The 12,593-nt window shown below is 51.7% G+C and overlaps 1 protein-coding gene across 5 annotated transcripts in view; it reads right to left on the reverse strand.

Annotated features, from left to right (window-relative positions):
* The window catches only part of RXRG (retinoid X receptor gamma), a 69,448-nt gene that overhangs the window by 31,677 nt on the left and 25,178 nt on the right, over window positions 1-12,593 (reverse strand). The window contains exon 1 of one of the 5 annotated variants that reach the window (XM_028104699.2): window positions 11,624-11,930. The exons of the other annotated variants lie outside the window; for them this stretch is intronic. Within the exon in view, the coding sequence (XP_027960500.1) occupies window positions 11,624-11,672 (49 nt within the window). The 5' untranslated portion in view covers window positions 11,673-11,930. Of the gene's footprint in view, window positions 1-11,623; window positions 11,931-12,593 lie in introns of those variants that run through there. 5 annotated transcript variants of the gene reach the window in all.

Here is a 12,593-nt window from a genome sequence, read left to right on the forward strand (position 1 = left end):
GAAATTAACCCGTCCTGGACACCTGAGCCGAGCTGTCCACGGCGCTTCCATCGGCCTCCCTCCCTCTCTCCTCTTTTTCTCAAGCCACATGGGAACCACAGCCAGGACCAAAAGCCACCACATGTTTTCCAGAAACCTGGCTTCTAGCCCAGATCCAAAGTCAAGGTCTCCTCTGATGCTTCCTTCTCTCTTGCCCCTTCGGACCCTTCCTCCCAGCCCCCGCACCCCAGCAGCCTGGCTCTCTCCCTGACCCTACACCCTCCTAATCCTCTTTAGCCACCTGGAGCCAGCCTGTGCCCACTGCCAGACGCCTGCGAAATGCACAAGCCCTCTACTCCGTGGAGTTGATGCTCTTTGCTCAGGCAATGATTTGTTTAAATAAAAACTAACTCATCTGATGGGAAAGGGCTAGCGGGCTTTCTCAGGAGCTTCTTCGATTCTCTTCTGACAACATACTTAAGGAAAGTCATATTTCTGGGCCTCCATCTGCCCAGGGGTCTCCAAGACCCCTCCCACTGCTGCTTCATGGACACGGTGTAGGATACAGCCCAGGGGCATCTCGAAGAAGCAGCGCAGGTCACAGCCATCTGGCATGGTCTGAGTCTGGACCACTTTCCGAGGGGGCCCCATCTCCGGCAACTGGAACATGGTAGACCTTCGGGCTCTTTGGGATTCCAAACTGCAGTATGCGATGCTGAGCGTCACCAGCAATCAAAGCTATTCGGGAATCTGCAGGGTGCATACACTATCATGGTTCCTAAAGTCTGCGTGTGCCTCGTGGCGCTGGGGCAGCCCAGCAGAATACAAGACGCTGAAGCCACAAAGTCTTAGGTTGGATTCGAGGCTCTGCCTCCTTCTAGTCACATAAACTTGAGCAAGGAACTTGACCCCTCTGAACTGCAGTTCCGCACCCAAAGTGGAGACACACACCCTTACAGTGGACTGCTGATGGAGCACCTGAGAGTAGGGGCCCCGAGGTAGCAACTGCACTAAATGACTATTCTGTAAACATTGTGAGGGAGGGACTGTGTCTGGCTTGAATGCCATTGTAGAAGATCATGGACATCAAGGGCTGAGCCCAAGCCAGGCCATTAGTAAATGATCTATTAAGGACAGTCATTGCCATACGCTGGTACGGGCATCCCAGTTGTTGATAATATCGAGTTTTCTGAATCGGCTAGTAAATAGCCACTGCTCTGAGCCCGGAGCTCCCCTCCGTCATCCCAGCCACTCCACCCTTCCCCTAGGATCACCCAGATCTCCCCATAATCCAGCCTGGCACAAAGAGGTCCTCCACGTGACTTCCAGTCTGACCGTCTGCTGTCCTACTGGTTGTCACATACTTTTAATTTCTATCCCTTGCTATTAACCATTCCCATTATGGTACTCAGCACTGAGCCTGGAACGTAGCAGATGCTCAAAAGATACTTGACAACAGGATGGGAGCAGTGATGGGATCATTTTTTGTTAATTAATGTGTATAACTGTAGACAGTTCATCGGTAGAAATTACTTGCATCAGAAATCTCTGTCCCTGGTTTACCAAAACAAAAATCTCTGAGTAACGAATTACGCGCGCGCGTGTGCGTGCGTGTGTGTGTGTGTGTGTGTGTGTGTGTGTGTGTGTGTGTGTGGAGGGGGCCTTGCTGAGAAAGAGAAGCCCGGGTACTCAGAACTACAGAATTCTTACCAAAGTGAGGAAGTTGCCTAGCAACCTCCTCCTCAGCCAATGAAAGGAAAATGTCAAGCATGAGTCTTCCTGACTGGCCAGACAAGGGAGCCAACGGCTTGGTGTTTCCACCCCTTTGCAGCTGCGCCAGGGTGTTTGCTGGCCCACTAACACGCCTCTCCTGCACGGAGTGGAAACTTGTAAGGAATCTTGATACTGGCTAATACCCACCCCCAGGGAAGGGGACAGAGGTAAAGATGTGCTATTTCTGAGAGTCAGGACCCTCCATCTGAAGGCAAGGGAGCATCGCACAGCCCAGTCTCATTCGACTCTCTCCCACTGGGGCACAATCACACGCCCAAGCCTGTCTCCTTGTCTCCAGTGGGGGGACTTGGTGCATGAGCCCCAGAATCATAGAGTAGTCAGACACCTGGCTTGTTCTTCCTTTAAAAAAAAAAAAAAAAAAAAAGATTTATTTATTATTTGAGAGAGAGAGAGACAGAGAGCATGGGGGAGGGGCAGAAGCAAAGGGAGAGACTCTCCAGCCGACTCCCCACTGAGCATGGAGCCCTATCTCAGGACCCTGAGATCATGACCTGAGCTGAAATCAAGAGTCGGTCACTTAACCAACTGAGCCACCCAGGCGCCCCCTGGCTTGTTCTTCCTAGTCTAAGGGAAACTTACTCACACATCCTTTCCCCTCTCCCCTGGCTCAGAACACACAAGGCAGGCTGCAGAGCAAGGCAGACGGAGGCCTGCCACAGGAAGGCACTTGAACTGACACTTTAATCGTCACCTCCCTTGATGACTAACAACAACAAAAGATAACATTCATTGAGAAATTGCCATGAGCCAGACATGGCTCTCAACACTTTACATATATTGACACACTTCATACCTACAAGCCCCATTAAGGTTGGTATACTTACCTCTGCTGTACAAATGCAAAAGCTGGGAGACGGAGAAATTAAATACATTGCCCAAGGGAACATGACTAGAAAATTACACAAGTGGCATCTGAATGGAGGGAGGAAAGCAGCAGATCTGGGTTTTAGCCCCAGCCCCACCATGAGCTTCACTGCTCTGGGACTTCCCCCCACAGCTGCACAGGGCGGCTCTCCTTGCCTTCCCCAATCCAACTAGATGCCTCCCTCTGGACTTTGACCCTGGCACTGTCTTAGTTTTTGGTGTTTTTCTAAAGATTTCATTCTTTTTAAGGAATCTCTACACCCAGCGTAGGGCTTGAACTCACAACCCGGAGATCAGAAGTCGCATGCTCTAGGGACTGAGCCAGCCAGATGCCCCCGACCCTGGCACTTTCTGACCAGGACACTCCCCATCCTGACTCCGGCCCCTCCCAGTTCCCAGCTGGCCTAGGGTCCATTCCCTGGAGTCCCAGCTCTGCCTGACTTTTCCCTCTCCCTTCTCCGGTAGAAGGGGCACTCGGATGCCAGGGGTTTGCTAGTCCGCGTTTCTTCTATTTGAGTCACGATCAGCATGTTCGAAAGCACCTGCACAGAAGCCTCGGAACTTCACGGCCGCCCTGACATGGACAGGAGGGTATTTCACAGGCACAGAGCTCTACAGTTTAGCAGGTGAGAGGTGCCGAACTCCCAGGCAGTGAGGAGCAGAAGGAGAAGCCACATCTTCTCCACTCTCAAAGCGGTTTTCTGGCTTTCTCAATGGGGAAAATAAAGGAACGGGACAGAAGTGGAGAGTGTGTGGGAGAAGGGGCTCAGCGGCCACAGCCCCTCAGCACCAAGGGAAGACGCAAAGATCAGCAGCTGACCGGCTGCACGCAGCTGGCCAGCCTTTCAGAGCCTCACAGGGCTGCTCCGGCTTCCTGCAGGCCCCCGAAGGAGGGCTCAGGGCTCTTCAGGGTGGGGGATGGGGTTGCTTCTCCCGGTGCTTGGGGGAGGGGGAGAGCTCAGTGGCATCCCTTCTTCCTTCCCCCTGCCCGACCCTCCCTGCTCCCATCCCCCCAGCCCCTTCCATCCCACCTCCCCTAAAACCTGCAATGATGGAGGTAGTGAAAAGCAGGCAAAGATTGATAATCAGCCTCATTATTACCAGCATTATATATAATTATAGCAAAACCTTACTCATTTCGATCAATTGAGAGAAAAAATCAGTCTAAATTCGTGACAAGTTGGCAGATTACTTTTAAATTACAATTTTATTACTTCTAAGTAACACACGTGAAGAGTTTGTGTTTCGAGTACCACAAGCTAATGGTTAAGCGGAGATTTTATAAAAATCTGCTTTAAAAGAGTCTTTTGTAATTAACACCCCGTTAATATGCTAATGATGCTCCTACCAGGCTTTTTAAATTGCTTCGAAACAGATGTAACTTAAAATAGGGCAACACTTCTACGATCTTATTTGCTCGACAAACGTTTTTTTTTTGTTTTTGGGGGGGTTTTATTTTGGTCATTTTTTTCTTTTTGGTGAAGGAGCAAATACAAACTAGTTCATACCATGACCAATTTAATCACCTTTCCAAATCAGTTAGGTCATAAATTAATAAGGCCATTTGCTTGGGGTTAGAAACCATACTTTCAAGACTTGAGGAATTACCTAATTTTAGAGAAAAGAAAATAATCCCAGAGAGTTTGCACAACTTGCTGAAGGCTACACGGTCAGGACAAAAACACTGGGTCTTCTGGCTCCCGGATTCAAGGTCATTCCACCCTCTACATACTGTCTCACGCTGACAAAACTCTTCGTAACGATACGCTATTTATTTCTATGTTTTTATTTCATATATTTATTTCATATATCATATATATGCTATTTATTTCTATGTGTTTATTGGTTCAGTCAGTCAAAAAATATTTGTTGAGTGCCTTATTGTGCCAGACCCCAGGCTAGGCACTCGGGAGAGAGCAGTCCCTCCTGGGGGTCAGCGCCTAGTTCATAGAAGCTTCAAACTGACACAGAGTGGTCAGTAGGGCAGAAATTATCCCCATTAGATCGATTTAGAAAAACAGGTTCAGAATGATAAAGTGACATTTTTCAGTACTTGCTGTGAACGATTATAGACCTAGAATCTGAGTTGAGTCTAGCACAATTTCTGGTAACCTTTCTGCATGTAATTAATGACATCTTGCTTGCTTTCCTACCCAGGACCAAATTATCAACCTTGACGGTACAGGTGGATGTTATGCTGTGTCTAAGTCGTAAGAGGTATGCCAGGGTCCTGGAGCAGGGGCTCGCTAACAAGGAACACTGTCTGTCCCTTTAAACCAGCTCCATATACTGGCAGACCATGTACCCATCGGTCCACCAAGACAACACCGATGAGTGTTTCAGGCATTGGCTGGGGGTGCTCCCACCTCACCCCTTGTTCCCCAAGTCCTTGAACATCCATCTTGTCCACATCCAGCTCTTGAACCCATGACCTCAATCCCGTTTTCTGTCTCTCTGGACTTCTTGTTCAGATATGCTCGCCCTGACCTCTAAATATGGACAGTCTTCTAAAGACTGCAATCATCCTAAAATACAGTGAACAACATCCCTCATGCAATGTTATCCTTGGGTAATGCACACAGGATCATTTGTTCTCAGCTTCTAAACACTTAGATTCCTGGGACCCATTTACTTGACCTTAGGCCCAAGAAACATTTCCAGAAATAATTCATCTCCAAATGTCAGGCAGATGCAGACTGCAGAGCTCGTAACTAGTTCATCACTCCTTCAGGACAGGGGATGGGTCCTAGTTTTCAGGGTCCTGCACAACCCTTGCACGAGCCAGATATTTAGCCAATGTGTGCTGAACAACCGATCTGGCATTCCCAGAAGAGTCTAGAATATTCTCTCCCTATCGCTACTCTTTGCTCTGCTCCCCTCATCGCTGGGGCTGAGAAATCACAGGTACCATGAGCCCCCAACTGTCCAAGAGACTGCTCCCCCATGACACTAGTGACCAGCAAAGGAGAGGAAGGAGATGCTGAGGCACAGACATGAAAACCAGGCCAACCAGCCTAGAAGGAACATCCCAACATATGTGTTAAGCACTTTCTTGGCCGCTCCTCTGACTTCTTGTAAACGCTTTCTGAATTAAAGATCACAGGCTTTTCCATTTTTTTAAGTTCAGATGTTGGATTCTGAAATCCCATCAGGAGTTTGAGCTTGATTTCAAACCTAGACATTTCCTGTCTCCCTCCCCCCCTCTCAATCACAGTGTTTAATAAAGGCAGCAGCGGGCTCCAGGTTGTTCAGTGACTCATCAAAGTCACTGGCCCTGGGCCCCAGGGTCTCCTGAAAATTGGAGGGGTTGGAGGTCCCAGGTCCCAGCTCTCGTTCTGCCAGATCTCAGGAGTGCCTGCCCTAGAATGATTTGTTTAAAACAGAACTTCCTGGAACAGGCGCAGAATCCATGTCTCATTTTGCTTTGTCAGCATCTCCTGGTGAGCCGCCCTCTGATGCTTTAAGAACAGGCACACCTCCCCTAAGAAAAGTCTACGCACAAAATTCTAGCTGAATTTAGAACTATAGTCTCCAAATTTTCTGAAATGGGAAGGGGGATCTTTTACTGTGTGTTTACAATTGCCCAGGCTTTATTTTATGAAATCCCGACACCGTAGAAGGTTAACACTGACCCTGTGTGGTGAGTAGTATTGAGTTATTTTACCAAAGGGTCGGGGGAGCACTCTCTGAAGTCTCTCCTGCCACCCCAGGTGGCCCCCAGGGGGCGGGGTCTGGGGAACCAGGTCTGAAGACCACAGCAGCTGCAGGTCCTGGGCAAGCCACACCTGCTTCCCCAAGTGTCCTCCCCTGTAACTAAGGGGTCACCCCCATGACCCGCAGTCCCCTCAGTCTAGCTCTGAAGACTCAGCTCTGTGGCAGGGAAGCCAGGGAAGAGGCTGTCAGAGCCAGGGATGGGCACCACTGCAAACTGGAGAACACTCAGAAACTTCTCCAGAACCACCCCCTAGGGGTCTGCAAACATACAGGGACACGGAACATCCCTATGCCTTAGTGTGTACTACTTTAGTTACAGCTATTCTCACCCCACAACAGGATTCGGATTGGAGCAGTTGCAACAGGAGACCCTAGAGCCAGCCAAGACTCAAAGGTTTACTCTCTGGTTCTTCAGAGAGAAAGTTTGCCGATTCCCACCCTAGAGTGTAAAATCGGGCTCCGTGTATTAGAATAAAGTGGGGTCCATCTGGAGAATTTTGTTTTCTCAGTACCTTCGAGTGCCCTGCCCCCCACCCCCATTTTCTTCATTTGCTGCAATTACACACGTCCAAAAAATGCATTATGATCCCTAAGAAAGTTGTGACGAGCACAGAGATTATGTTAGTTGTTGTTCTTACACATAATTCACCCACTTGTGGCAGATCTGGGACTCCATCTCCCTGCAACCACCCCCTCTCCACCTTACGCCCCCACCCTCCCCACCCCGCCCCGGCAAGCAGCAGGTGCAGCATGGGTCTTGAACACAGCAGCCCTGGCACCTGCCTGCATTTGGATCCTGGGTCAGCTGGGTGATCTTGAGCAGGTTACTAAACCTCCCGGTGGCTCTACATTTCCATCCGTAAAATGGGGATGGTGATAATAATAGTGCCTTCCCTCCAGGGGCCCTTGAGAATATCAAATAAGACGGTGCTTGCAATGCCCATGGAAGAGGATCTGGCACACAGTAGGTGCCCGATACACATTAGCTACTATTTGCACTCTTTTGCGACAATCGCTGAGCTCGGACCTGGATCTCGATCCCATGAGAGCCACCCAAACCCAGGCATCCTAGAAAACAAACTTTTACATTTCCTGGGCCTCTGAGTCTTCCCCTTTCAAATAAGAGAAAATCGCAGCTTCCTCTGGGAGCCCCTGGCATTCCAGCCACCCAACTCTGGTGGAAAGTTCTCTGCAGACACAGAAGCAACATCATGAGGGGAAGGAAGAGGTGGAGAATTTAGATTCGTCTTTGCACAATTTCTTCCCCCAGTCCTAGTCAGCTCTCTGTCTCCTGGTAAGATTGTAAATGTTTCAGAAAATAGTTTACACTAAATATGTTCCTTCCAAAATCTCATAAACAGTTCCTCCTTCCTACATAAACCCTAACCACTTACGTCCATGGTAGGTCCCAATTAACCACCCACACATTTGTGAGCGGAAAAATATGTTCTGGTGCACGCATCCGTGTACACACACACACACACACACACACACACACACACATGCCCTCCTATTGCCCCCCGTACATACACACATGTGTATGGCCACACGTGCCTCCAACCCAACCCCTCCTCTCTGGCTATTCTGTGGCTACCCTTAGTTGAAAAGCAGAGTGTTCCACACAAATGTCAGGGTCAGCTGGGCAGGACTCTTGCAGATCAGCAGGCCTCGAGGAGCAGCACCAATTAGTGCCCAGAGTCCCTTGCTCCTGAGTGACTGCAAGGCTCTCCTGTGTTTTATTCCTCAAAGGCCAGGCCAAGTGTCTGCAGCCACCGGGCAGAGCCGAGGCGGGAGTAGGGCTCCTCACCCCAGCAAGGGGTGTGCTGCTTCCCACGGCTTCCCGTCCCCATCCCGAAGCAAGTGTGTGGCCCTCGGTGTCCTGAGCGGCAGCTCAGCCGAGCGGGGATTCTGGAGCCCGACTGCCTGCGTTCAAATCCTGGCCAGTGCCACTTTCGAGCCACGAGACCTTCAGCACGTTACTTCGCTGTGCAGTGCCTCAGCTTCCCCCTCTCCAAAAGGAGCAGGATCATCATGGTGCTTCCTCGGAGGGCTGTCATGAGCCCATAGTGTCAAGTGCTCACAAGGGGAGCGGGCCCGGCGGACGTGTGGCAGCGCGCTTGTGAACTGATCCCCTGCTCTCGGCTCACACCCTGAGGATTACCGCACAATTGCATGGGGGAATTACAGGCTTTGTTTTGCCATCTTCTTAGAAGCAGCAACTGTCTCCTCCAGGCCAACAAATCTCTTACTGAGCAGCCGGCCAAGCCAGGACTTGGCAGAGAAGGAGAGAAGGGTTCTCTGCTCATCACACGGCAGGGCTGGGCGCTGGGAGACGGGGCACCTCTGCGAGACCATGGCAACCCAGGTAGTCACCACCCCTTGGCCAATCTAACCCGTCCCTCGTTCACCGATGGGACGAAGATCTCACATCTGGGAAGCACAGCCCCAGACACAATCCCCAGGGGTCATTTCCCAAGGGTGACTTGGTGTCCCTAGAGACCCTCATAGGGAATCACAGGAGCTCCCTGCGGTTCCACTTGCTGCTGTATAAAAAGGCAGGGGGGCGTGCACCAAATCACTGCATGCATGTGGTTCCACTCTCTGTACCGAGGCTGCAGGTGACAGCCACTCCAGTCCTCAGGTTTTCCCTGTGCCTGCGGGAGGGGGGGGTGGGGGGGGTCCTCCCTCCCTGCCAAGTTCTCAGACAGACCTCCCTGCACTGGGGGAGGTGGGGGTGAGGGCCGTGTCCTCTGGCTCGGTGTTTTAGCAGCCTCTTAACTGGCACACGCAAACAAAATGGAAAACATCAACAGAACTAAACAAAATAATTGTTCTCCTCCCTCGGGAACAAGGAGAAGTCGCATCAGAGGAAGACATTTAAACAACCTGAGGGCCCTTTTCCCTCCCGCTCCCCATGTTACATCAATGTATTTTCTTCTATGGCTGCACTGGTGTGTTTCCTTGTATCCGAAACCGAATTACACCAACTACCAGAGCCCCCACAATTGTGAGACTCGAAACCAGCAAAGTATGTGCATCTTCGAGTATTTCATTTTATTTCCCCAGATTCCTATTTCATTATTCCCCAGTAATGTTTGATTTTTAAATTAATCTGCATGTTAATGCTTGAGCAAAATGGAGGGGATGAAAATATTAACTTTTATTAAGTACCAAATACATGGACAACACTAAAGTAGCTGCTTTTTCAAATTTAATTCTCAAAACAATACTCTGAGGATGGGATTATCAGCTCCATTTTAGAGATGAAGGCACTGAGGCTCAGAGAGTTTCAGTATCTTGCCTAAGGTCACACAGCCAGTATGTGAACCCAACTCAGTTCTCTCACTTTTTCTCGCTCTCTTTCCTGCTCGTTTCACTAGATCAGATTGAAGGAGTACTATTGTAAGTTTGAGTCAGGGGCTTTTCCGGAAGGTCTCTCCCAATCAGACCCCACATAGCCTTAGACTGGTCCCTGCCTTGTTGAGGCTTTTGTTTCCACTCATAAAATGAGAGGTCTAAGGTGCTCTTGGAGGTCCCTGAGGAGACTAACATTCCAAGATTCCAGCAGGCAATCCCCGTTGAATTTGGGGCTAGACCTTCTTTATCCAAACTTTCTCTTAGCTCTCTCCCTGGATCTTTCCATCTTTACCCAGTTATTCACTCCCACTGGCTCAGAGGGTCTCCATGGCATTCATGAAGCCATGACCTCCCAGACCTTGGGGTTCCCGAGGATCTGAAGGACAAGCACATCCCTCAGACCTCAGACAGCTGAATTCAGAGGGAAAAGGAAAAAGTGTCTCAGCTGTGAATGGAACCAAGATGGGAGCCGAGAAGGCTTTTCACACCCAGGACCCAACTATAAATGAGATCAGATGTCCCGGTCAGAGCCTTGGCCACCACTCGCACTGGGTCATATCATGAGACTGGCCCCAATGACTTCAACATCCCTTCTTCCTGGACGGCATCCATGGCCCCCCACCTCTTGTGTCCCAGCAACAACCTCTTCCTGCATCCCAAAGAGCACACAGCACAAAATATTACAATGTGTCTGTGTGATAAGCCTACTCTGTCCAAGTGGCAGAGACCGTGTCTCATTCACATCTGTCTTCCCAGAACCTAACACCACGCTTGGCTCACAGAAACTCCCCAAGGCACCCTGAATGAATGAGCAAGCCCCCTGGCCCAATGCCTCCCCAGCAGGGACCAAATCCACCTTGCAATGTCCCTCCACGCCTCACAGAGGGTTTTGCCCTGCAAAGGAGGCAAGCTCTACCCGCCAAGCCCTCGGATGAATTGCCTATCTGTCCACACAGGAGGTCGGGAGAGCAGGGACTTTTCAGTTCTCAAGACCCAACAAGAATTTCTGCTTTGTCCTGTCTGCCAGCATCCGCAGGGCAAAAGCTCCTCTTTGGCTCCCAAGAATGCAAGCTACAGGCCACCAGCTGACAAGTGAGAGGCCAGTTGGTCAGCTGTTGGTTCCATTTATTCAAAGCTGGACGGCTTCTGCCACTGAATCAAGGGAGCCTCCGGTCGCCTGGAAGGCAGCCCCTGAGAAGTGGCGACTCGGACCTTCAGCCTGCAGGTCCTGGGAGCACAGACTCCCGCCCCCAGACCCGACCCTCCACCCTCCGAGTGTAACTGCAGGCGGAGACCCTAGCGAGGGAAAGCAGCAGGGAGGGGGCGCGGGGCTATTAGCAAATCAAAAGGGAAGACAACAGAGGAAGGAAAACACGGTGGCAAATTCAAGTGCTCCGTTTTCTTTTTTAAAAAAATCCAATTATACGGAGATCTGCTTTTAAATAAAACAAGCATGCCCTTGTTCCCGAGTATCGCAGGGACTCTTAATAGCCAGGCAAAACCTTTTTCATCACATTTTTCTCATTACAAGTTGGATAATAGGTACACCCTAGTGATTGCCTTTGACCCTTCCACTTTGCACACGCACACAAACACACTGGGTTCTAACAATGCTCTTGTTCTGTCTGGGTCTCACATATATTCTCAGGCAGGTGGGTTGGAAGGCTCTTGGAATATTTGCATGCCCTCTCTTCTGCTCACTCATGCTGCTATGCACAGAGCCTCACCTCCGACCATGCCCTCTCCCCCCGCTCCCCTGCACTCACAGACACACTCACGCGGAAACACACTACGAACGCGTACAAACATACATGCCCTCCTCCCAGTTCACTAGCATACGGCTGTCCACGTTTCCCGATTCCCCTCTGGCCCGTCCAGACAGGTCCCCCCGGGGCAGCCCGAGCGCAGGACTCACCGCCAAAGCCTGTGGGAAACTTCATGAAGTGAGAATAATTCCCATACATGTTGACTCTTCAGTTCATGTTCCTCTCCCGAGCGTCTTCCGAAGAGCGCGGCCTCCCGGGCTCCCGCGCGCAGCCGGGCTGCCTTCAACTTGGGCTAACAGGAGTGGTCATCGCTTCCTCGCAGCCCGGGCAGCTCGGGCTGGGCCAGCCCTCCGGGATTAGTCTGGAATCTAGCCCTCGCTCGGAGCGGCCACATAGCGCGTCCGGGCGGCGGGCGGCGCAGCAGCTGGTGCCTGTCAGTAACCACGCACAGCGCCGCCGCCGCCACCGCCGCGTCCCGCCGCCGCCGCCGCCGCCGCCGCCGCCGCCACCGCCCCACCGCGCGCGGGCGCCTCGTGCTGCTTTGCTTCCCTCGGGGCTGGGCGGCCGCGGGCGCTCCGCCGGTTCCGCGCCTCCCCGGGGCGCTGCGGGCGGCGGGGCCCAGCGTCCCGGAAGCCCAGACCACGGCGTGACCGCCCCCCGTAGGCCAGGAGCCAGGGAGGGAGGGAGGGAGGGAGGCGGGTGGCAGGGGCCGGGAGACTCTGGAGGGGCCTCCTTCTTGACTTGCACCCACAGACATCGATGGGGGCTTTAGTAAGAGGCATTTTCCCACTCGGGCTCCTGTCCGTCCGATGCCCTGGGTGTTTGATCTGTGCCGGGGGGTAGGGGTGAGGGCCAAGAGAGACCAGAACCCCTTCATTAGCGCAAGATTGGAGAAGTGTGAGACTCCATCCCCAGCTATGGAAAACGAAGCTACAGCCTCCCTTGGATGTGGGCTGGGCCTGTCCTGCCCTGCGGGCCAGAAGCGTTTGTCTGCGCTCTTCCAGAAGAAGCTGACAGGTGCAGTGGGGAGCCTGAGCTGGCTCACAGGGAACACGTGCGAGCAGGGAGGACGCGTTGGCTAGAGGTGGTGATGGCCGCTCACTTGGAGGGATGCATTCA

This window comes from Eumetopias jubatus, unplaced genomic scaffold, assembly GCF_037043125.1.
Source record: "Eumetopias jubatus isolate StellerSeaLion01/CBP00866 unplaced genomic scaffold, mEumJub1_p1.0 scaffold_12, whole genome shotgun sequence".
Taxonomy (NCBI): Eukaryota; Metazoa; Chordata; class Mammalia; order Carnivora; family Otariidae; genus Eumetopias; species Eumetopias jubatus.